Source organism: Eleutherodactylus coqui, chromosome 10 (genome assembly GCF_035609145.1).
Source record: "Eleutherodactylus coqui strain aEleCoq1 chromosome 10, aEleCoq1.hap1, whole genome shotgun sequence".
NCBI classification, from domain to species: domain Eukaryota; kingdom Metazoa; phylum Chordata; class Amphibia; order Anura; family Eleutherodactylidae; genus Eleutherodactylus; species Eleutherodactylus coqui.
The window spans coordinates 75,040,318-75,067,340 of NC_089846.1; the positions used below are offsets into that span (position 1 = coordinate 75,040,318).

Below are 27,023 nucleotides of genomic sequence, written 5' to 3' on the forward strand. Positions count from 1 at the left end.
GTCTTATATATATGCCATCGCCCCCAAAATACAATTGATGACATAAAAGTACAGTGTGTGATATCAATAAACCAAAGATGACGTATATGTAAAACAGTCTCTTTAAAAGTGATATTATTAAAATTAATTAACCACATTTTTTATGTATGATAAAATACAATTGTCACACAATATATATATATAGAAAGAGAGAGTAAAGTAAATAAACACATATAAGGATAATAATGGATAATATATATGAGCAACAAATTACTTGTGTATTAGAATAAATACTTAATGAATCAGACCGTTTGTAATAAAATTGCAGTTTGTGAAACAATAAACTACATATGATGTAAATGTAAAACAGACTAATTAAAATGAATTCACTGCACTCAGTATTAGTGAGGCGGGTCTGTCTTCAGTGAATCATGTGTTTGTCACATGATCACATAACGAGGAAGTGACGGTGCTGCCTACAACGGCAGGGGAGTGGCCAAGGAAGGTTTTTTCATTTATTGCATATAAGGAAGGGGGGGCAACGAATTCTCTGTGCATCCCTGACCTTCCCTGGATGGTGAAGGCGAATATTAGCAAAGTTAGATGCCACTTAATGAATTTAACACCACAAGAGGGCAGGGAATAAGCTGCTCAACATCCCGGATAAATAAGGAAGATAACCAGCAGACTTATCACAGGTCCAGGTAGGAAGCTGCTGATAAGACAAGAAACCTCTAAAGACTAATGCGCCATTTATACGGGATGATCAAATGACTGAATCTGAGCGATAATCGTGCAGTGTAAATGCAAAGACATTTTTTACAGTTTGTTCGCTGTTCGTCATCACTGGTCAGCATTAAAAACCAGCACTGGATCGCCCGCTTCTCCTTCTGTGTAAATGCTCCCCACATAGAAGGTGAAGCGCTGAGCAAGAATCCAGCAATCCAGCAGTGAAGACCACTGGTCTAAACGCTTTGCACGGGCGCTGATGACCTTACCAGGGACATCAGCGCTCATTCAGTCATTTACCCGACTGTCAGCCCGTGTAAAAAGGACATTACAGTATGACTGACATCCACAAACTTACGGCTCATGTCCATGGCTGTGACAGACTCCGGTAGCGGAATATCGCAGCGGAGTCCGCCACGACGCCCCCCAAAACCCCCATACTTACCACTCCGTATCCCCCGTTCACCTCCTGCATGGAGGGCTGGCGCGCATACGCCAGCAGCGTCAGATGACGTGGCCTGCGGTGGGCGGGGCCGGCTTCCATTGACTACAATGGAAGCCGGCCGCATGTATTCATGCGGCAAATAGGACATGCCGTCGGTTATTTCACACTGCGGAATTCCATAGTGGAATTCCGCAGCATGAACATTGAGCTATTAGGTTCAATAGAACCTAATAGCTGCGGTGTAACACCTCGGATTTCCGCCATGTTCCATGCGGCGGAAATCCGGTTGTGGGCAGTAGCCCTTAGGGCTCATGTCCACGGGCAAAATATGATTTAGGATCCGCAGCGGATCTCCCGCGTGCGGATCCGCATCCCATAGGGATGCATTGACCACCCGCGGGTAGATAAATACCCGCGGATCGTCAATAAAAGGGATTTTTAAAAAAATGGAGCATGGAAAAATCTGGACCATGCTCCATTTTCGTGCGGGTCTCCCGCGGGGACGGCTCCCGCGGGCTTCTATTGAAGCCTATGGAAGCCGTCCGGATCCGCGGGAGACCTAAAATAGGAATTTAAAGTATTTACCTATCCGGCGCGGGCGGGGAATGTCAGCTGTTCCTCACGGCCGCATCTCCCTTGCTTCGGCTCGGCGGATGTGCCCGGCGCATGCGCGCGGCACGGCGACGACGTGCCGGCGACGTGCCGCCGGCGTCAGGAATTCATCCGCCGGCCGAAAATGAAGATCCGGCCGTGAGGAACAGCTGACATTCCCCGCCCGCGCCGGATAGGTAAATACTTTTAAATTGCTATTTTCGGCGCTCATGTCCGCGGGGCAGGAGGGACCCGCTGCAGATTCTCCATGTAGAATCTGCAGCGGATCTGATTTTCCCCGTGGACATGAGGCCTAAGGCTGATTGGCCATGGTGCCTGTCTCCCAGCCTTCCAATCAGTCCATACACCAGCAGAGATGTGTTCCTGTAGGTGTTCAGAGCTAAAATGACAGTGAGCATGAGGATCATGTGAGCCGGGACTGACACTGTGATGTCCCCATGGTCCCAATTACCATTCGCCAGTGAGCCATGGCTCCGCTTTTGCTACTTGCAATTAAGGTAGGAAAGCAGTATTGTCCTAAGAGGGGTGAGCGGTTCCCCAATCCCTACTTACACTGCTGCTAAGCCCCGCCCTCTCTGGCTAGTGATGTGGCCAGTACGGGGACAAGTAGAGCTGCACAGGCGCATGCCAGATGAGAGACACCACCGCTGGACACAGTGATTTGGGCGAGGTGGGAAGAAACCAATAGTTGCACGTAAACTCCGGAGATTAAAGGGGTTGTCCCGCGCCGAAACGGGTTTTTTTTTTTTCAACAGCCCCCCGTTCGGCGCGAGACAACCCCGATGCAGGGGTTAAACAAGAACACCGGACAGCGCTTACCTGAATCCCCGCGCTCCGGTGACTTCTTACTTACCTGCTGAAGATGGCCGCCGGGATCTTCTCCCTCGGTGGACCGCAGGGCTTCTGTGCGGTCCATTGCCGATTCCAGCCTCCTGATTGGCTGGAATCGGCACGTGACGGGGCGGAGCTACACGGAGCCCCATTGAGAAAAGAAGAAGACCCGGACTGCGCAAGCGCGTCTAATTTGGCCATTAGACGCTGAAAATTAGACGGCTCCATGGAAACGAGGACGCTAGCAACGGAACAGGTAAGTGAAAAATTTCTGATAACTTCTGTATGGCTCATAATTAATGCACAATGTACATTACAAAGTGCATTAATATGGCCATACAGAAGTGTATAGACCCACTTTGTTTCGCGGGACAACCCCTTTAAGTGCTTGCAAGCACTAGAAACGAGGTTCTGTGTAGTGGCCCAGAACAATGGAGCCCTCACAAATGCATGCTATATGTAGTCTGTATTGTCTTTGAATGTGGCATGATTCAGCAGAATGTGTATTGGTGTTCACAGGAATGAAAGGTTTAAAGGGGTTGTCCCGCGCCGAAACGGGTTTTTTTTTTTTTTAAACCCCCCCCCGTTCGGCGCGAGACAACCCCGATGCAGGGAGGTAAAGAAAGCTCACCGGAGCGCTTACCTGAATCCCTGCGCTCCGGTGACTTCTCTACTCACCGCTGAAGATGGCCTCTTCCTCCGTGGACCGCAGCTCTTCTGTGCGGTCCATTGCCGATTCCAGCCTCCTGATTGGCTGGAATCGGCACGTGACGGGGCGGAGCTACACGGAGCTACACGGAGCCCCATAGAAGACTGCAGAAGACCCGGACTGCGCAAGCGCGGCTAATTTGGCCATCGGAGGGCGAAAATTAGTCGGCACCATGGAGACGAGGACGCCAGCAACGGAACAGGTAAGTATAAAACTTTTTATAACTTCTGCATGGCTCATAATTAATGCACAATGTACATTACAAAGTGCATTATTATGGCCATGCAGAAGTGTACAGACCCACTTGCTGCCTCGGGACAACCCCTTTAATGTCTGCAAATCAGCTGTCTCTGTCTGGAAATGTATCGTTTTATGTTGTGAGTTTGTTGTCACCTGACCATGCTTTATATTAATGTTTGAAGAATGTGAGTGCAAGTCAGTCTGCACTAGTCTATGCAAGAATCTGTCTGGAGTTCTGCAGAGGAGGGCATGAGCGAGTCTGCTATGTTCTAGGAGAAACCGTGCCTTGCCTTACTGAGGCCCAGAATGAGGGAGGCCGAGAGGATAGCCTAATGGCTGCTTGGAGACTACTACCCCCAGGAGTTCGCAGCCTAAGTAGAGAGAGGAGTTGCCAGCCAAGACAGAGGCTCTGCTCCTTAAAAGTTATCCCTGTGAGAGGACTGTTTTATTTGCAACATCATCTGGATTCCCCGCAGCAGATGGAACGGTGGCGTCACATGACAAAAGGCCTTAAGGTAAACCAGTTGAGTTACCCCCCATTTAATAGCCTGCCCTAGGCCTCTTGGACATCTCCCTGTTTACTCTCCGGGTAGGAGATGGTAGAGCCCCATGACAAGGCCCAAACTATACCCCGCTGTCTCCTAGGCTCAGGCCCGCTCCTCGGACGCTGCATGTTCCCCCTGTGATGTGTAGGTAATGCAGCTAGCGTGTTACCGCTCAGAAGATACTGCTCCCAGGCTAGTAAATACTAAAGGCTAAGCCCTGACCATCCCCAGAACATTCTAGGCAACATATGAAAGATCTGTGCTGCGCCACTAGTGAGGTGACGCAGCAACGAGACGAGAGCAGCAGAGTGTGTGAGAGGTTGCTGAAGTGGCAGAGGCCGCTGCCATCAGAGAGCGGTACGAACTGCATATACATGCTGGAGGGTGAATGAGAGGCTGTTGGTGAAATCATGGCACGGGGCAAGCTGAAACTATGACCAGAACTGGACAACCAGGGTACAAGCAGCCGAAAGATCTGAGAGAACCGAACAGCACTAATGGCCCAGGTTCCATAACTGACACGCTGTGAGGAAGAAGAGGGAATGTCCCATGCGGGACCGGGTCATGGAAAGTGCTGGGAACAGGATGCATGAGAACAAGCTCCCCAATGTTACTGCACACTGTATGGACTGTGACTGAGTGACAAACAAGGACTGTGCTAAACAGGGACAGTGTGTGGCCATATCAGTTCATAGGAGTAGCTTATCGTGTGCCGTCAGAAGGTGACGCGGTGTATGAAGACTCTCTGTGATGGAAGGACAAGGATCTGTGCCAAGGAAAGTGTAAGAGAGTCGGAAATGACTGCTGCACCCATGATGTGTTGCGTCCGTGATGCCACCGAACTCTGATAATAACGACAATCCAGAAATTCAGACAGATACAAGTGAAAAAAAGAAGTGCATTGTTGTAGCAATGTAGATACACTGATTGTCAGTAACACCCCTATATATATACATACACACACGCTCCTTGTCAGTAACATCCCTCTGCTAGAAGTACATTATATATATATATATATATATATATATATATATATATATATATATATATATAAATACACACTCATTGTCAGTAACATCCTCCCCTAGAAGGAGTGTGTATATATATATATATATATATATATATATATATACACACACACATATACACACTTATTGTCAGTAACATCCCTCCCCTAGAAGTTGTCAGATAAAACTTTCTCTGTGTGATTGCAACGTTGATATAAGTAAGTGATTACATTATCAGAACAAAAGGATCATCTATTGTGGAGAACTGACCCCTTGTAGGGAGGCTCTAGTACCCTGTTGTACCTCCTCTAGCTTGAATACAAGATGTGATCAATCTGGCGTCCAGACAGACACTGCAGTGTGACAATGTTGTTGGGACTTTCTGTGACCCACATGTGTGTGCGGCCGAGCATTATCCTGTTGCCTTTTGGAAGCAGCCATGAGTTGTCATTGTCCCTTGTACCACGACTAGGGGTGACCGACTGTCGTAGGTGATGGCCCCCCAAACCATCACACCAGCAGTGGAGCAGGATTGAGGCACTCACCCCGAGGTCTCCAGACACAAACACGGCCACCATCAGTGCTCAAACTAAACCTGGGTTCATCATTGAAGACAACCCGGTTCCCCTCCGTAGCGTCCACTTTTATTGTTCATGATATCACTGCAAACGTAAGCGACAGTGAGTGTAAGAGGCCGTTCATGTAATGGAGGCCGCAAGACCAAAGGTCCTTCAGCCAAGCACCTGGAAATAGTTCCAACAGACACAGGGGTGTAACGATGGCGCCCCCTGTCTCTGGATGGCAGACAACAGAACAGTTGAGGCTGCTGGTGCTAGTCAGACGATTAGATAGTCCTCTCTGCTGGTGGTCTGTCGGGGATGTCCTAAGCCCAGTGACCTTGTGTGCCCTCATCCACTGGTCCCAACACCTCCTAACAGTCTAGTCAGACGATTAGATGGTCCTCTCTACTGGTGGTCTGTCGGGGGGGTCCTGAGCCCGATCACCTTGTGTGCCCCCATCCACTGGTCCCAACACCTCCTAACAGTCTGGCCAGATGCTCCTCTCTACTGCTGGTCTGTAGGGGGCATCCTGAGCCCAGTCACCTTGTGTGCCCTCACACATCCACTGTCCCCAACACCTTCTAACAGTCTGGTCAGATGCTCCTGTCTACTCGTGGTCTGTAGGGGGTGTCCTGAGCTTGATCCCCTTTTGTGCCCTCACATCCACTGGTCCCAACACCTCCTAACAGTCTGGTCAGACGCTCCTCTCTACTGGTGGTCTGTAGGGGGCGTCCTGAGCCCGGTCGCCTTGTGTTCCCTCACACATCCACCGGTCCTAATGGCTGGTGAGGGACAATTCATCAATACGGCCATCCAGCTTCTCACATCCCAATAATGCACCCCTCTCAGACTCTGGTATCTGGAATAAGATCTCTTCTCTACGTCGTAGAGGCGTCTAGTGGTCAACAAGCTCGGTATTATTGTATCTTGTCACCACCAGCAGAAGGGGTGGCGAGCTAATGATGGGCTTTATCCGCCCAGTGCACGCCCACACGCTGCTAATTGGCTGTGTGCAGCCAGGCCCTCAAAGGTCCTAGCAGCGTGGGGATGAAGTTCATGCTGGGATGGCGGTTTAGGGTAAGGAGTTGTTTCAGTGTTAGGGATTACATTAGTAGCTGTTAATGCTTCCATGTCAGAGGCGGCTTCATGAACATGGAAGGATTTACAGCAAATAATATAACCCCCAACAGTGAAACAACCCCTCACCCTAACCCCCCATGGTAGGCACACTTGTCACCCAGCGCTGTCCCCCTTCCACTGCAGCCTCCCCGTCCCCCTCCCTCCCTCATCCAGTCTGACCCACCGCTGTGCTGCCGCCGATCTCCCGGTTATGCTGTGTCCCCGCTCCCCTGCAGCCTTCCGCATTGCCTACCCTGTCTCTGCAATCAATCAGAAGCAGGACAGGTTGTCAGCTGTTAGTCACAGCTGATAACACGGAGGAGAAGGCAGCTCCCAATGAGCGCTGAGTACTGCGAGAGAGGGGGTCATGTGAACGCCAGGATTTCCTGCTACAGCAGAGTTACAGGGTCCAAGTAGACCTTTATTAGCTCTATCAGTAACTATTGTCACTACAGGGGATGTTTTTACCTGTAACTGGGTCTCTTATGGATGCCCCAGCTACAGTGGGAAAGTGCCAAATAAAAAAAAGCATGTAAATGTCCCCCAGAGGTCTTACATGACGTCATGGGAGACATAGATAGTAAAAAAAACATAATTACATACATAAGTAGATAAAAATTACAGAATAAAACAGTAAAAATATATACATTAGAAAGAAAATGACCCAAAGCCAATGCCAAGCAAAACCGTCGCCATATGCGCCCTGTAAACCAAACCCATACATATGATATATCAAAACATCCGAAACAGATAGATGAACCCGTTCCCATACCTTATTTTAGCATAAATATACTAATTTAAAAACAAAATAATTGTAAAAGTTAAAAAAAATCATTTTGTTAGCTTTTTACCCCCAATGAAACAAACAAAAAAAACGGCAAAAAGTCAGTGAAAAAGATATTTTAAAAATCGCCCTATATGTCACAGGAAAAAAAACACAGCAAAAATTATTTTGGAAGCTAAAGGAAAAAAAATAGGGCAGTAAAACTACCACATGGTTAAAATCCCTAAAAAGTGTCTGGTCCTTAAGGAACAAAACAGCCTGGTCCTTAAAGGGTTAAAGGTGTTGTCCTACTTCTATGCATTTTGTTGCAGGAAGCAGACAGCTCCATACATTGTGCAGCGACCCAGGTTGGTAATGCAGAGTCCTACTGAAGTGAATGGAACTCAGCCTGCAGTACCAACCCTGGCCACTGAGCAACATATGGAACCCCCTGCTTCCTGCAGCAAGACAGCTAAAAGTGGGACAACAACAAGGCTAAATTCATACATTGAAGGTTTGATGCTAACTTCCACATGGAATCCACATCAAATCTCAGCCCAAGTTGCATTCCATGCAAGTGAATCGGGTCTCTATAACCTGATTCATATGCAGTGGAAAAATCTACGTAGATTGTTGTCGAGGGCAGCCATCCGTGTGAAGAATGAGTGTGTTCATTATTCTTGTAGATTCCACATGGAAAAACATAGAAATAGCCCCACTGAAAGACAATGGGGCTAATCCTCGTTCGGAGCCACATCAACAGAAATCCAAGGGTCAGCCTCTGATTTCGGACATGAATCCTCTAGTCTGCTGAATTTGTCATAGGTATATCCTCAACATGTAAACGTAACCTGACTGCGGCACTGTACTACTCACACTTGGTATACAGGGACTAACTGTGGGGATTCACTGCCGAGTCCCACCATTATGAACCTCGTAAGCTGCAAAAATGAAAAATACAACCACCAAGCTGTCAAAAAAGTATAAAAAAAATAGTGTCAGTAACAATACAAACTATGTATAACGTCTCCTCACTTCTGTACTCCGGCTCATTGTGTCAGATGGTTATTTTGAGGGTTGCCTGTCAAATTCTGAGGGTTGGGAAAGATGAGGTCCTCGTCTACTTCTGGACGCTATCGTTTTTACTATTCCATCAGGAACAGTCAAAACAAAACATCGAGATTTCTGCTTTTTAAAGCTTCACGGATTTATAGATATCAATGAAGATGAGCCAGGTCTTCGGGAGAGACAAGACAAGGTTAGGAAGAAGCTACAGATAGGTTTAGGGAAGAGTATTTATTAGGGTGACTGCAGGAGATGAGTCTGGTTCTAGTAGAGTCCAACAGGGAGAGGACGGGCTGAGGAGAACCAGTTCCACAACAGGACCGAATATGAGGATGAAGGATGGGAAATAGTCAGATTGTAGAACCTAGAACAAGACAAGGTTAGGAAGAAGCTACAGATGGATTTAGGGAAGAGTATTTAACAGGGTGACTCCAGAGGATGAGTCAGGTTCTAGTAGAGTCCGACAAGTTTAGGAGATGGGAGGATGGGCTGAGGAGAACCAGTTCCACAGCAGTACTGAATATCAGGATGAAGGACAGGAAATAGGTTGTAGAACCTAGAACAAGACAAGGTTAGGATGAAGCTACAGATGAGTTTAGGAATAAGTATTTAACGGGGTGACAGCAGGGGATACATCTGGTTCTAGCAGAGTCTGACAAGCTTAGGAGAAGGAGAACACGGGCTGAGGAGAATCAGTTCCACAGCAGGACATAATATAAGGATGAAGAATGGGAAATAGTCTAATTATAGAACCTAGAATAAGACAAAGTTTGCAAAAGATCCGCTTAAGGTACTTTCCATGGAAAACTAACAGAGTTCTAGGGTAGAAGCTAAGACAAGCTTAAAAGGGCGGTCCAAGGTGTAACATTCCTGTAAAACTCATTACCGATGCAGTAATCCAACTATATATATATATATATATATATATACACTCACCTCTCCTCACTCCCGCACCACCACACCAGGTCTCTCCTCTGACATCATGTTTACAGGCTGCCCCAGACGGTTTACAGGACGTCACAGGCACTGCAGCCAATAACAGGTCAGTGCCTGATGGCTGAGCCCTGCTATTGTCTGCAGCAGCTGTGACGTGATATAAACCAGGGCAGGACTGAAGCTTGTAGACAAACAAAGCAGCGGAGGACCAAGCAATGGTTTTATAGGACACAGCGGGAACGCTGAGAGTGAAGTATATAATGGTTTATTATGTTACTGCATGGCGAACGGCTTCATAGTGGCTGTTAACCCTTTAAATGCCAGTGTAAGTTCTTACAGCAGCATTTAAAACCCATAATCAAAGTTAAGGGGACCTGGATCCCTTCCCCCCCGTGATGTGACCACGAGGTGCCACTTGGTTACCATGGCAGCTTGGGGTCTTCTAAAGGCCCCCAGTGCTGTAGTGGCTGATCGCCTATCAAGCCATACCTGTGGCATGGCTTGATAGAATGCCTGCCAAATTGTGGTATAATGTAATACTATGGTATTATATTATACTACAGGAGTGATCAAACCATCGAAAGTTTAATTCCCCCATCGGGATGTAAAAATGACTATATAAAAAACTTGTATAATTATAAGGAAAATAAAAGTAAGTAAAAGCTAAAAAAAAGCTTTTCCCATATTTATAATAAAAAAATCAAAACAATAAAAAAACATATTGGGTATCACTGCACCCATAAAAGTTCAATCCATCAAAGTAACGTTATTTGTCTTGACGGTAAACGTCGTTAGAAAAAAAAACACAACACCACAATTGCACTTTTTTGGTCACTCCATCTACAAGAAACAAAAATGAATGAAACTGTTTAAAAGTTGTAAGTACTCCAGAATGTTACCAATGGAATTGATATCGTAGTAATCGTACTGAACCATAGAATAAAGTCATCATGTCATTTTTGCTGCAGTGTGTACGCCGTAGAAACAAGACCCCACCCCAAAGATGGTAGAATTTAGGTTTTTTTTCTACTTCCCTTAGCTTAGAATTTTTAAAAAGGTTTTCAGCACATTATATGGTACATTACATAGAATTACAGAGATATACAACCCTCAGACAGCGACATTGATTTATAAATAAGAATTATGATTTTTTAAAGTGGGGACGAAAAAACGAAAATGAAAAAGGGGCGGTCTTTGAGGCGTTAAGATGAAATAGCAGGACCGGATTAACATACAGAACAGTTGATTAGTTCAGAGGATTAGTCTCTAGAGTAATAAGGTTCTAGAGTAGAGGATAAGGAAACACAGAGGCCAGGACGTGTTTAGGGTACAGAACAGATTTACCGCAAGGGATGATGTCGGGTTTTAGAATAAGTTCCATTATAGCATATGATAATATGATTGTATATATCATCCATAAATTACCTTTGCAGCGGTCATCTGCAGGGGCTGCACTGCAGGTGTGCAAAGATTACAGTCACACCTGGGCCAAGGAGACTGATGGGCCCCAGAGGGTCCCTCCGCCCCATGTAAGGGGACTGGTCTTATGAATGATGTGATAGAGGGGGCTGTTCTAGATGGTGTGTTAGGGCATCAGCGCCCAAGTTACCCCATGAAATTAAGTGGTGAGGACAAAGTAACTAACAAAAACATATCATGGGGGTTTTGGAGGTCGTTCTATTAAAATAAACCCATCACTCGCTGCAGAGATTCCCTGCAATATACCTATTATTAGCTGCTTCAAATGTTCTGTAGAAGAAGAAAGTAGACTTCCCGGATTTGACCTGGATTTCCATACAGCGGCAGCTGCAGGCGGCTGAAGCCCTAGCCGTACAGGTGTATGTGGCTACTAGCCGTCTTGGGTGGGCAAGGTTCAGTCACTTGTGGCTACTGCTGTAAGGGAACCCCACCATAGCGAGTGCTGCCTCAGATTTATCTCATTACCACTAGTGAGTGCTGCATCTCAGAAGAGTGGGCTAGACCTCATCATCTTGGCAAGATTGATCGAGGATCTAATTTGACTGCGGCCTACAAATTGTCCCCCAACGGTTGATGGCAGGGAGGAGAAGGCTCATGTATGCTGGTTTTTCACGCCCATTCCTTTGTTGTCACAGAAGATAAGCCATTGTCCGAAATCAAGCAAGCGTTTATGGTCAGCTGACTCGACTGCCGGTTTGTGAAGGAGTTTAGCGGACAGCTATCTAATGTATATCGCACCTACAAGAGACTATAGGCCCTCCATCACCCTGAGTCCTCAGGCACTGCCCTAATACTCAAGGGCAGATAACGCGTGCCAATTCATGACTGGCACTCATTAAACTGTCATTAATGTGCAGCAATCATCGTTAGTAGTACAAGCTGTATGAGGGCAAGGAATGGTTAAAAGAAGCTGAACTTTAGGCCTCATGTCCACGGGGAAAATATGATTTAGGATCCGCAGCGGATTACCTGCACGCGGATCCGCACCCCATAGGGATGCATTGACCACCCGCGGGTAGATAAATACCCGCGGATGGTCAATAAAAGGGATTTTAAAAAAAATGGAGCATGAAAAAATCTGGACCATGCTCCATTTTCGTGCGGGTCTTCCGCGGGGACGGCTCCCGCGGGCTTCTATTGAAGCCTATGGAAGCCGTCCGGATCCCTAAAGACCTAAAATAGGAATTTAAAAGCATTTACTCACCCGCAGCGGGCCGGGAAGGTCTTCTCTTCCTCACGGCCGCATCTCCCTTGCTTCGGCTCGGCGGATGTGCCCGGCGCATGCGCGCGGCACGTCGACGACGTGTCGTCGACGTGCCGCCGGCGTGACGAATTCATCCGCCGGCCGAAAAAGAAGATCCGGCCGCGACGCAGAGAAGAAACGGAGCGGATGGGAGGTGAGTTTATTCTCATTTATTCTGATTTTCAGCGCTCATGTCCGCGGGGCAGGAGGGACCCGCTACGGATTCTACATGTAGAATCCGTAGCGGGCCCGATTTTCCCCGTGGACATGAGGCCTAATAAAGTTTTAACATATCAAAAGTATTGATTAGTGGGGGTCCGGGTGCTGAGAACCCTGCTGATTGCTGGAAAGAAGGAGCAGAAGCATTCACCGTGAGAGCGAAGCCCCTTCAGCTGTCAACACTTCTTGTTGGCTCCTCTTGGCCGCTGATGTGTAAGAGGGGCTGAACTTCATTTTTTGATGGTTTTTGTAGACACTGTTATGCTGTTTGATTTATGGAGCACCTGTTCCTTTAAAGGTGCAGAGGCCAAGTGTACAGTGGAGTGTTCAACTCTGGGAGCACAATCCTGGACCGGACACCAGGAAAGAAGCAGTCTAGTGCGTAGCGAGTACAAGCTGCACAACTGAGGAAGAAGCTAATCCTCACAGCCATTAATGTCCAATGGGCAACACCAACATCAGCAATCTTGTCTCAGACTGCATTTAGCCAAGAGTCAGCCCGAGCGCGCCGCCTCCTGCACCTCGCCAGTTATCACTCAGCGGTAACGAACTGTGAATAAGATCCTTGAGTAACTCTGGAGCCAGACATACATATATACACTCTACAGGCAGGGTCAGGGAGCAACAGAGACATTCCAAGTCCCAGTTATGGGAACTCCATCCGTACTTTTACCGTCACCGTTTTCCTAGCAAGAGGCTTAATATTGTAAGAGGCCCATACACAACCTGTTAGACATTCTGCATTGGACTGTTCTGTTTTATTACTAAACCATTTGTGAGCAGCAATATGGGTGCAAATTTTCTCCAGAGTATTAACAGGAGTATCTGGTGGGCGGCCATGCTGAGGGCCCAATTCATGGTGGTACACCACTGGCCAAAGCCCGATCTGACGGGGCCATGAAAGCCTGATGAGCCTGTTTGCATGGACAAGGCCACCATGACACCCATTACGATCCAATGCAGACCGAGATTTCCATTCCTCAGTGGCAGAGGAAGCCACCCTCAAAGCCCCATCTTGACCGTTAGTGTCATAAGCATTGACTTCCATAGACATCTATGTGTCCGTCTTCAGCAGCCAAGAAGAGCCAACAAGGAGCGATGACAGCTGAAGGGACACAAGTGAATGCCCCTTCATTTCTGCGATCAACGGAATTCTCAGCACCCGGACCCCCACTAATCAAAACTTTAGACATGTCGCTCTGACATGTCAAAAGTTTTTAAAAGTGCAGTTACTCTTTAATACAACCGTTTGCCCCGTACAGTGTGCATTATTGTTGGCAGCACATCCTGTTTCCACAAGGGAAAAGATGCGTTCTGCAACAAACGCTTGGGAATATTCATGTAGCCAATCATTGGTCCATGTTAGGGAACTCTCCATCAATCTATCCATTTAGTCGTGTCTGACTCTCGGTTACTTTATAGGCAAGCATTCTCCATGTATAAATTGTTCCACAGGATGCAGCAGAATTTGCTGTCCTATGAAAAATTCCTCACCACCATCCGCATGTCTAATGTGTGGATTTTGATGCAAAATTGAAAAAGGCAGAATTCTGCATCAAAATCCGTATTTAGATATGCGGACTTTGGTGCAGATTTTCGTGATGTCAAATTTCACAAATTTCACAGCTTCCTACGGATGTGTCTATGTGAAAGGTGTCTTAGAGACCCCATAAGGTTGTCCTCTCCTCGGGACATGAATGACTAGAATCTGTAAAGGAGATGCAGAATTTGTTGGGAATCTATAAGCAAAGGGAAATAAAGAAGTGAGTTTGGAAGTTTTCAAATCATTTGAACCCAAAAGCATGAAAATCCTAGAATTAAACTACTTTGCTTGTGATGCCATCGTCTGCAGTGTATATATATATATCCGGAGCTGTGAATGCATCCCAGTGTTCAGCTCAGAAGGCTGAGGAGAGATTCTGAAAACTATCTTTTTGTGACACATACTTTCTAAAACCAAACCAAATATTTACCTCCCTCCCTGGCTGGCTGCGCCCCCGGCCCTCCTGAAGCCGCTCTATAAACAGGAGCTCTGTGCGTCCCTCCACACAATGGGCTCTCTGTGCGTCCCTCAGACAGAGGATGCCCTCAGCACTCACAGGGACTTCAACATTCACTACATTTCCATTTCAAAAAGGCCTTTTTCGGGGACCCTGGGTGAGACGCGGAGGGACCCCAAACACAGCTAAGGACCACTTGTAAAACTTGTATTACTAAATGCCGCATTCCTGTCTGTAATTTAGAAAGCATCATCTACGGGCCGCCGCATACCAGCCGGGGAAAAACAGTAGCCGTGTGTCTGCGGAATGAGATCCATATGGCTGTACCGTGTGGTTATGGGGAGCAGCTCATGTGAATCGCTATTTGTCGTGTTCAGCCATCTGACTGACCAGCGAATACCTGACAGCTTGCCAACTATTTTATCTGGGATCTCAGGTATTATTCCAGGACAGACATGATTGCCTGTAAACCGGGCAGAGATCACCAGTGGGAACATGATCAGGGGTTCGTATAGTGTCCGAGGGGCATCTAGATATAAAGCATATTGTCCACAGTCGTGCAGCTACAAAGGTTCCTGATGGGCCTTTTATAGGATATGGCAGTCCGTGCACAATGGAAGACCCAATTCTAAACTGGTGACATAAGGGCCGTTTAATAACTTAGTGGGCCCGATACAACACCGACCATCGCCCTACCCCTCCATGCCATCACTCCGCCCCCTCCATGCCATCACCCCGCCCTTCCATGCCATCACCTCGCCACCTCCGTGCCATCACTCCGCCCCCTCCATGCCATCACCCCGCCCTTCCATGCCATCACCTCACCACCTCCATGCCATCACCCTGCCACCTCCATCTCTGAAATTTTTTGAAGCTAAAAAAAGTAATAAAAATAAATGGTCTCCTAATCCTGCAACCCCCCCTCTGACTTCTCTGCAGTCTCTGCTCACTTCCAGGTCCAGCAGTCACATGCTCGTCGCTAATCACTGGTCTCAGTGTTGCTGAGACTAATATTGGCAGCAGTGGTCATGTGACCATAGAACCCAGAAGTGGGTGGAGACCGCGGGACCTGAGCGGCAGGGAATTCGAGAGGCGAGTGTTTTATTACTTTTGAACGGCACCTGTGCCCTGAGGACGCAGATAGAGTTGTAAGTGGTGACAGGAGGCCACGGCAGATACACTGTTTGCTCTATGGGTAAAGCAGCCCTGTAAACTGTAAAATAATTTGCAGAACTTCATGTTTCCAACGGGAATTTTGGAGTTTCTCACCCTCAAGCTAATATGGGGCAGGAGTTGTATAAGAAACACAGAAATCTGATTGAGCAATGGAGACCTTTACATTTTATGCCTATTGGATGCTTCTTCTAGCCTCTTCCTACATCCGTGCCCCATCACATGACCTGCCTCTGGCCATCCCAACAGGAGTGAACTGAGCGGTCAGGAACTCGGCAGTGTCTAAGAAATATGGCCAGCCGATGGAGTACTGGTGTAATATAAAGCCACAGAAAAGATTAAACCCTTGCTATCGTATGTAATGGTTACATATAAGATGCAGATTAAATATACACAAACATTACAAATACAAGGCAAATTTGTATAGAACTAATCTGCAAAATCTCTCCCTATTGGTAGTTTTGGCGTTCCTACAAACAAATTAAATCCTGAATACAGGTAACTATTGTGAGGGAAAGACAAGTGTTAATGATATTTAAATTTATTACGCTCAAGTAATAATATCTATGATGCTAATACTGGGTGGGCACTACTCTGCTACATAGAGGCCACCTGAAATTGCTGCCTTAGGCCCAGGTTTAGTAACGTGTCTTTCAATAAATGGGTTACTATGATTATCATGAATACAGTCCTCCAGGTAAAACTGTTGAGTTGATGCAAAATTAAAGTTCAATGGTATATACAATATTATGTACACTAGCATATATATTAGTCTTCTAAAATGAACAGCAGCATAGCTTAAAGGCTATAGAAACCGTTTGTGCATGAAAAATAAATAGACACACATCTTACTAAGGCTGCCGCAGTAAAATCCGAACCTGACTGCGGCTGGCGACCGTCCGTACCTGTCGTCATCTTCTTTTTGTGTACTGCAGATGGTCCAGATGGTTCGCCGTCGGACATGCGCAATACAGTTTTACCCACGCCATCGCTAGGCGATGACGGTATCCCGCAACCTTTCCGTAGTTTTTAATTGGGGAAGAGCCATGGGTCGGACGGCTTCCATTGACTTCAACAGAAGTCCACTTCCATGTGGAGCCCGCACAAAAATGGAACATGCTGTGATTTTTCCTCCGCTCACGGAAACCGCAATTGGTTTGCACACGTGTGCCAGAAGCAGCGGTTTTCCAAAGGAGGTAACAAATGGCAGCAAAATTCTATTCGTGTGCAGGGGGCCTAAGGCCCTGTGGAAAGAACTGATACACATCTGTTTTGCATTGATTTTTCCTTCTCATGCATTTATAAAGCATCATACTTGGTTAATTCCATATCCTAAATTCAAGTTTCTAGCTTGGGACAGTCCCAGCACTAATCAGCTGGTTACTCTCATGGAGTTCACAAGCTCAGCTCTCCTCTTTTAGAGACTGTGCAGCATAACCATACCCACCCAATACTAAACAGTTATCACATCCTCTCTTTGAGTAGCTGCTGGCTGTTCCTCCTCACTGCTGATAAGAGCAGAAAATTCACCCAGAGTGAATTACGGCCCACTGTAATAGTAGCTTTCTTTGCTCTGCTCCAATTCTCTGGTACTGTCATATACTCAGTGGAAAGGTAGTAAATGCATGTTCACAACAGGGCGGAGGCTAGGGAAGGAGCTGTCAGTTTACTCAGACAGACAGAATTTTCTAAGATTTTAGTTCTCCAGTCTGCAGTCTCTTGGAAAACAATATGAGCAAAGAAAGTAAACAATCAGAAATTTTGAATGAAAACCAATCACAAAAAGCCTTCAATACCAAAAACTGTTAAAAGAGTGCAAAGGTGTAAATATACTTTAAGATCTGTGTAGGCTAACAATGGGGTTTGATATTTGTAGGTTGGTCACATAATGATTATGTAAGCCAGGGGCACAAAGTGATGACATTACTGCAGGGTCCTCAATGTGTTGCCTCCTTGCGTTGGTTACACTACTTCGCTATATAATGATCACCTAAACTTGCCGCCTTATGTCCAGGCCTAGCAATGTGTCTTTCGATAAATGAATTGATACTATTATCATGAATACACTCCTCCAGGTAAATCTGTTGACATAGGCATATATTGGTAGGTCGGTCATGTAATGATGACATAAGCCAAGGGGCACCAAGCAATAACATCACTCCAGGGTCCCCAATGTGTGGCCTCCATAAGTTGGTTCCATAGTTGAAAATCCATTAAATTACTGCTGTGTGATTTAATATGCTCATAAATGTGTCCCTCTCACTGAGTATATATGTGATAATATAGTAGTATCTGGGCTAATAGGAGCAGATATGGAGGACACAGCAGTACATTCTATAGGCTGCGTGTTTGGGATTAGCATTGCAGGGCGAGAGTCCGGCATCGGGCATTTCATCCCTAATTGCTATTTCTGTAGGAGAGCCAACAGGCAGAGTATAATCTGCACATTATGCTTTGTGTGAAAGGAACGCTCTGAGCCCGGATCACACCCACAGCTATTTCCTAAGTGACGTTTCACATTGCAGATCTCTCTCGTCATTAATTCAAAGAGCAGAGAAATCCATCGAGTTACCAACAATCTGTCATAAAGCGGAATGAAAACACAGACATCGTGTGCCGCCATTATTACTGTCCCCACATCACCGCCTGGAACGTGCGGCGGATCGCAGCAGTACAAAGTCTCTTCTGTGCCTCTCATCCCTCCAGATATTTGTACGCTGCCCCCTGTAATTGGCTTTTCTGCATGTCACACATGGATGCCTATATCATGCACACGTATAATTATGTTTAGCCCTAATTTCACATCCGTCTTCTGTATATATCATTATTAAATAAGACTCAATAGACACTTTCTATATAATCCATTACATCATCCCCCATAAACGAGCCCACAGATATTTCCGCTACTCTATATAACAAGTTCCATTATTTCACATTCTTCCCGCAGGTGGTTTTCCTCCTAATACTCCGCCCGTCGCACCTTCTGATATTACATAGGACATCTCTGTAGACTCCCTATGATCAGGGTTCAGAACTATTAACAGCAGATGGCATGGAGCCGGGCTGTAAGGGACGCTTCTCCACACAACTTACTGACAACAGGCCTGGCCTGAAACGAGTAGCCGGAAGTTGTCAGCAGCCATAGGTCAGACCAGAGACTTCCTGGCCATCTCAGCACATTGATATTGGTACAAGGCCATTCCTCAGAACCTCATGATGATTAAATATGTGTCTTTATCTCTGTATGTATATATGTACAGCCATAGCTACGTGCGACCCATGCAGTAGCACTCGGTGTCTGCCACCAGCTTGTAGGGGAAACACCAGGCAGATGCCGGCTGAGGATGATCGCTGCCCTTAGGTCCACCTGGCCAGATGATCTTCTTCCTCTGTGCAAAAGCGTCTTGTGGAGCTACATGAATCATCCTCCTCATGGCTCTATCTCCTCTGATGTTCCAAGGCGTCACTGTTACCCACTGGTGCCCCAGCAACACTGTTGCTTAGTTCTGCTGTTGTAGCTATGCTATAAGCTTGGTAATACTGCTGTATTTATGTCATTAGCTTAGTTCTGGTGCTGTATTTATATATTGAGTTTCATTCTGGTGCTGTATGTATGAACTCAGCTGTTCAGGTACTGTATGTATGTACTGAGCTCTTCTGGTGCTGTATTTATGTTATGGGTTTAGTACTGGTGCTGTATTTATGCTATTAGCTTGGTTCTGGTACTGTATTTATGTTATGGGCTTGGTTCTGGTGTTGTATTTATGTACTGAGGTGTTCCGGTATCAGTATGCTGCTGTTTTGCTGCTTTCTACATAAGCAAAACACAGGTAGACTAATATCAGTGCTATATTTATATATATATATATATATATATATATATATAGATATATATATATATATATATAATTTTTCTTTCTTCAGGGAATAAGAAAAATTCTGCATAGGATGCAATATAAGCTAAGACGGGCACGATGTCTGTCTATAAATCTGTGTATATGTCTGTTTGTTTTATTCATGTAAGTGAACCTTGGAGCATGTGTGTACTTACAGGTTGTCATATGTATGTTCGTGTCTATGTGTACACATGTATACTGTGTATATAATAGTGTATGTAGATACATGTATCAGTGTGGCTGTAATTAGAAGCTCTATTACTCTATCTGCCTTTTATTCTTACACCTTCAAGTATTCATCTAGGTGTTTGACAAGAACTCATATTTCTATATCGACCTCCTCCAATGACAGCATTATATACATATATATACCTACGCAGAACACCACGTGGTGGCAACAGTGCAACGCTGAAATGCTATAAGACCATTACATGTCTCTGCTGGTATATTCCCCATATACAGAACGAACTCCCCACATAATACAAGGTGATGAAAAGACAGCAGAGAAACAGTGAAGCGGACCTCACCCTACATGAATAGACATCCATCAGCCAGAATGACAAGAAAAGATAGAACTCTTCAGGTTTTTACAGATGTCGGATTGGGGCGCCGTTGGTGACGCTTGACGACCTAAAGGAACGCATCTCCGCTGCAGTGGAGTCGATTGCTGAGGATTTGGGCAGAGGTGGAGTGCTGGCCGATATCCGCTATGTCACCAACGGCCCGCGGCATCTCTTATCTTTTCATGCCATTCTGGCTGCTTATATTGTGACCTATGTGTGCATACGTGATGTGATACCCACTGAGGTATAAATCATTAGAGGCCTTGATTGTTCATTTTATTTAATATTCCTCTTTATGGTCATGAATTGGGTTTCATACACCAAATCTCACCATGTACTTTGGGCCTGGCTCTTAACCATCTCTTCATCAAAAAATGGCACCACTTTTTACCAGCCAACATGGTAAAGATGGAGTGGTAGCATTCTAGGGCAAATTGCTATTATCATTGTCCTTGCTGGCGGAGCTTGCAACATGCCAACATTTATGTGCTACAGTCCAAGCAGTGAGTCCCATATTGGCACAGCTTCACTTGGCATGTATACCAAACACTATAATGACAAAAGTCATAATTATACCCCTGACTATGGCACTATCTCCGTCCACAGGGGGCGCTGTATTCCACATTCGGGCAGAGAGAACAGGAGTGGGTTTGATGCAGTTCCTCTCACTTGTTCTTTCGTCCATCTGGGACCCGGGTGATTGACACACTGCTCTCTACTGTAATAAGAGCACCCGGATTGGCTGCTCGCTCCTAACAAGCTGCGCTTTCATCCCTCGCTCTCCGCTGTCTCCCACTAACTGACACCTCTTTCTAACTATTCAGCAGCCCTCCCTGGCACTCAGCGAGCAGGTAGAGGACAGAGGGTGGCATTCACTGAGGGCACACAGGAGGGGTGGCACCAAGAGACAGTAATGATGTCAGGTCCTCTGCGCTCCATCCTAAACATCTCCACATTTACAACCATCTCTAAAGCTCTTTTACAGGAATACAGAAGGATTTACATTTGGAAAAACTGTACTATAGTTTTTGAGCCAAAGCCAGAAATGGATTCGGCAGGAGGAGAAGCAGAATCCTTCCTTTATATTTTGCATTGTTTTTGAATCAACTTCTGGTTTTGGCTCAAAAAAAATTGCATGAAAAACTGTAGTGGAGTTTTTCCAAAAAATGTTGTGTGAAATCCCCCTAAACCAGATGCCGAAGCTCCAACTTCATTGACCTCAATCCTCTATCTGTACAGACTGATCAGGACGGACATTAACCCTCCGCCTGTACGGACTGACTAGTCACCTGCTCGACAGCCTCACAACAGATCCCGGCTGACTAGACTGTCATCTACTCTCATCCTGGCCCGCAGCGTTCCCTCACCTTGGATTTGGCCCAAGACTAATTACTTCTAAAGTGTTAAGTCAGTGGTTGACAAGTTCATCTTCTTGACAAGTTCATCTTCTGCTTCTGTGTCTCCTGCCCTCTGGGTGTCCCTGGTCCTAAGGATCTCTTCTGTCCCAGTAAATTGCCGCTCATCCCTTATCCAAATCCCCCCTCCATACTCTGACTTTCACCTCTATCCCGGGAATCTGCTATAGTTCTCAGTTTGGGATCAGTTCTTTATTTTTTTTCAATTCCTGCAAATCTCAAAGCCAGAAGAAAGCGTCTCCTTCCCAGCGATCACCGCCAGCACCTTTTTATGGATTCGTGCAACTGAAATCTCATTCTGGCTTCATGGAAAATTCTGTACTTGCTATAAAAGTGTTCTTGTTCCATCAGCCAGTGCTGAGCTCATTAAAAACAAACCGAATAGAAAAAAATAATCTGGCCAGTCAAACAATAAAATATCTTCATTGTTCTCTGTGTAGAGGAAACGTCAGGGAAAAAGTTCAGGGGGGAGAATTTTTTTTTTTTTTTGCCCACAAAATGACAAAATAAATCAATCATTCATCCTCTAGAGAACTCGTCTCCTTGTGGCTACGAATTCCTTATGTGTCTCCGAAACAAATAATAACCAGACGATATTAATGTCAACGGCTTCTTTCTCAAAAATTATCCATAAAACTAATAAAAAGTAATATATATCCAAAAACGTTCTCCATATTCCCCATTGGGAGGGATCTCTGGGATTGAGACTATTGAACTATCCGGTGTGGGTAACATTTACTTTCTGAAGTCATTACAGGTTACGGCCTCACCCAGGTGGGGTTTACCTCTCCACGCCCTCCACCCCTCGTGCTATCACCCATGTTTATTGTAAGTCGTGGCTCCAACCCCCCATCTCTGGGGCCACATGCTGCAAATACCAGCACATTGATAAATCTCCTGCAGCAGATGTGAGTGTCATGAGGGTGGTACGAGGCTGCGCTCCAAGACATCCCGACTACCCTCTACCTAGGCTCCCTGTGTGCCTGCATCCCCTGCACACCACAATGTGCCACTATGTGAGGCTGCCAGCATGATAAAATGTCACACAGAGCGGGGATGTGAGATAATGCAAGACTTATCATATAGATACATATACCTGGAGACAATGTAACACCTGGAAGAAGAGCAACCACTAGACATTATTACTAGACTAGCAGCCCCAGATAGGAAGCACTGGCAGCAGAGATCCACATTGTGCAAGAACTGGCAGACGAACGGATTTCTTCCAAAACCAAAACCAGAAGGAATGTGCCTAAAGACCCGCAGCAGGTGGTTCTTGCTCGCCCTATAATCCAGCTAACACCCCTAAATAGACTGCGTGGACCTCCACTGACCTGCACAAGATTAGGGATGCTGGAGCTCCCTGCAGCTTCCGACATTTATGTCTAGAATTATTTATGCAGGAGGGTTAAGGGTTAAACTCATTCATTACTATTGAAATATCTTTAGCATTTAGTTTCTCGCTGGATCGGAGATGACAGCCCCCCCAAATGGATTAATCCCAACAAATGCCCGAACCCCAATGCATTGTAACAGCAGACAGACAATTGTGAATAGTAGCCCCCAGCCTCCTGATGACTTACTGCAGACGACACCTTTTATCCCCCCCGCTAACCCCTCGCTCATTTCTATCAGTTTTTAGGCTGCAGAACTGACATTTAATATTTCGTGCCGTTTGGGCGCCTCCCTGTCCGTCTGCGAGTCGCTGCCAGTCTGACTCACTATTGATGACTTTGACAGCCCACCTCAGACTTCCAAAATATTTTTGAACCCTTTTTGGTCGCAGTTTGAGACACTCGGACACTTTCCTCCTTGATTCGGACACCTGCTGACACCTTTCTGTTAGTTGTCACCTGAGTGACCATAAAATGCCAGCGCCATTCTTCACTTCTCACCCAAGTGGGCATCTTTACTAAATTTTTGCAGTTGCTGTAAAGACTTTGCATTACCCAAATTATTCTGCACCATAGCACTTATTCCCCGGTACAGTCTGCCCCCCAAAATGGCATGATGAATGCCAGTCTTACCTGCTGCCTGGGTCCGCACCAGCTGCCAGAAGAGAAGCAGCGCCAGGCTGCAGAGAGGGGGCACCCCGGGGACCCTGCATCTCCTGGGCTCAGGCCGGGGCATGGTGCCCAGGTAGAAGGGTGGGGAGGAGGAGGGCCGCAGGACCAGCAGGAGTGAGGTACAAGGGAGCAGGACAGGACAGGACAGGAGAGTAGAGGACAGGCTGCAGCTACTGCTGGGAACTCTCTACTTACACCATGTGCAGCAGCCTGGGGAGGGGAGAGGAGGCTGCGCTGGGAGGGAGGAGAGGTGAGACCCCATGTCAGCTCCCTCCCACCCACTTTCGACTGGGTTTACCTCCTCTCTCACCTTCTCACTTTTCCTTTGACATTAATTCCTAATATCCATCCCTAATTTGCAGCAGTTCTGCCTCCCCTCGCTGTCACTGTCTGCCCTCCCTCCTGCCATCTCTACTTGATGACCTATGCCCCCTTGTACACTCCCCATGTGTCACCCACCTCTACCCTCTCCGACTGCTGGTGGGACATGGCAGCGCCGTACGTTCTACGGAAACCAGTTCATTGCGTTTATTAGTCATTAATGAGGAGTTTAGATGTTGTCGGAGCGCAGAATTCACGGTCTTCCACGTAGACACTAAATTCCGAGTCTCCGTCCTGCGCCTCTCTGTCATCAAGGGCGTCCAGGAAACCTGCGGGGTGTCCTATATTAGGGCTTCCGGACGAGGGGATCTTCACTCTGTATTCGGTCTGTGATGGAAATCAGTTTATCCTTTCACAGATTTCTCTTTTTGTGTTTTTCCTTTGTACTGATAGTATTTCTTCTATTGTCCAGTAGACAATAAAATATACGGAGGCAAAAGGAGATCAATCACTGAGGAGATACTGCAGCAAACGGTCGCCGTGTCATCCGCTACATTTCCGTAATACGCGTTACAATACTCTCGTCTGCAGCCGGCTGACAGAAACCTTTACACCGAGCAGTCGCTCAGAACAGTCGCTGAAGCGTCCGAACAAGTCGTTTGTTTGCTTTGCACAGCGCATTTGTTGTGCATCAGTTGTTAGCGGACTTGTCGTTCGGAGGGCGTCTCCGCACAAGTCACTATAAACGGGGAGCCAGCACCATTATTGTCAAGTGAATGGCGCAGAGCCGCACTACTAGACACGACCTGTGCACAAGAGTGGTGCTGTTTCTAAAAAAAAAAGCAGACAACCCGGATAACACTGTGTACCTCATCCTACCTGACACTCCGATGCAGCAGCAGACATAGAAGTGTTGGGCCCTATAGCAAAAACATAAATGTGCACCCCGTAATAATGGCCATTTTTGTCCACCCAGGACAGGAGAGCCGGCATGTTTCTCATCCCAGGCCCTTTAAAATGACCCTAGGAGGAGTTCTCTGCCTCCTTGGTGGAAGGTCCGCCTCCTATATATGTCCTCACTGCCGAGTAGCAGAAGGTGCAGTCAAAGCTGGAGCCCCTCTCTCCGAGGCCCCGTAGCAGTGGCATGGTCTGCCTCTATGGGAAATGTGTCTTCAGAAACTGACATCTTGTATAAATCAGCTTTAATATTTTGAAAGAATTTTGGGTGATTTACAAAAAAAAAAATGTTTGATGTCACATCCTAAAACTAATCTTGCAGTTTGCACATTGACCACTAGGGCCTAAGGGTAAATGCACGGCGGAATCCAATGTAGAGTTTTTTACGTGGATTCTGCCTCCAAAAGCCGCAACAGAGATTTGTAGCTGAACTGCGGACTCTGCTCCAGCCATGCAGACGTAGGGCAGCGGATCCGCATATGGATGCAGACATTTTCAATGACACATACGTACGCGGAATCCCCGAAATGGAATCATCGTACAGAAGTCATAGGTCTTTTTTTTTTTTTGCCACACACACACATTTAAAATCTGCATATGTAAAAATGTGCACTGAATGAACTGCGACACGGATTTGCTTTGAATTGAATGTGGTGCAGATTTGCAGCAGATGTTAACAGGAAATCAGTGCTGATTCTGTGTCTAAATTAGTGGCAAAAATCTACCATGTGAACAAGTCCTAATAATAGTGTGACACAGCTCACCTCCTCCTCTCCCTGCACACTGACCACTAAGCCTGACACTTCCTGTTCTGTAGAGGAAACTTCTTAGCCCTCATCACATCATTACAGGCAGGATTACACTGAGAGGTGACACCTCTATATAGATAACATGGGACCCACCATTCACAATAGTCATAGCTCACCTCCCCTCTTGGCACACTAACTACTAGGTCTAATAATAGTCTGACACTTCCTGTTCTGTAGAGGAAACTTCTCAGCCATCATCTCATTATGATAACAGAGAGGATTACACTGAGGTGATGTCACAGCTCACATCCTCCCCTCCTTGCACACTGATCACAAGGACTAATAGTCTGACACTTCCTGTTCTGTAGAGGAAACTTCTTAGCTGTCATCACATCATTACAGACAGGATTACACTGAAAGGTGACACCTATATATAGATAACCCAGGATCCACCATTCACAAAAAGTGATGTCACAGCTCCCCTCCTCCCCTCCCTGCACACTGACCACTAAGCCTAAAGGCTGATTTACACGGGCTGATGATCACTCAAAGATCGCTCAAAGGACAGTTTGAGTGACAGCTTTGAGCGATCATTTTGCATAAAAATTAATTGGTATTTAATTAGCTACTCAGCTATTTAAATACCAATTAGGTATGCAAATGAAGCCTTCAGTGTATGCAGCTAATAGCCAGAGGCTATTATCTGTGCTCAGATCCTTTGTTCTCCACAGGGAAACAATGCTATCAGCACCCCCCTCCCCCACTAGTGGAGAACTACTGATAAAAGTGAGTGACAATTTTTATGTTGGACTGAATTTAACCATCAGCCGAAAGGCAGACGATTGGCGCACATTTACATGCACCGATTATCACTAAAACGATTGCCGATTAACGATTTTTTTAGCGATAATCGTCCAGTGTAAATGGGCCTTAATAATAGCCTGATGTCACAGCTCACCACCTCCGCTCCCTGCACACTGACCACTAGGACTAAAAATAGTCTGTCATTTTCCGTTCTGTAGAGGAAACTTCTCAGCTGTCATCTCATTATCATCAAAGGCAGTATTACACTGAGCGGTGACACCTATATATAGATAACGCATGATCCACCTTTCACAATAGTGATGTCACAGATCACCTCTTCCCCTTGCTACACTCTGACCACTAGGACTAATAATAGTCTGTCCCTTCCTATTCTGTAGAGGAAACTTCTCAGATGTCATCTCATTATCATCGCAGACAGGATTACACTGAGAGGTGACACCTATATATAGATAACACAGGAGCCACCATTCACAATAAGTGATATCACAGCTCACCTTCTCCCCTCCCTGCACACTGACCACTAGTACTAATACTGACTCTTCCTGTTCTGTATAGGAAACTTCTCAGCCGTCATCTC

The 27,023-nt window shown here is 46.2% G+C and overlaps 1 protein-coding gene across 8 annotated transcripts in view; it reads right to left on the reverse strand.

Annotated features, from left to right (window-relative positions):
• The window catches only part of LOC136580603 (collagen alpha-2(XI) chain-like), a 159,297-nt gene extending 135,510 nt beyond the window's left edge, over nt 1-23,787 (reverse strand). For 6 of the 8 annotated variants that reach the window (XM_066581284.1, XM_066581280.1, XM_066581283.1 and 3 more), the window contains exon 1: nt 23,556-23,786. In XM_066581284.1, coding sequence (XP_066437381.1) covers nt 23,556-23,658 — 103 coding nt within the window. In that variant the 5' untranslated portion in view covers nt 23,659-23,786. Of the gene's footprint in view, nt 1-23,555 lie in introns of all 8 variants that reach the window. The other 2 variants (XM_066581279.1, XM_066581286.1) reach the window with 2 other exon arrangements.
• Nucleotides 23,788-27,023: the final 3,236 nt, after the last annotated feature.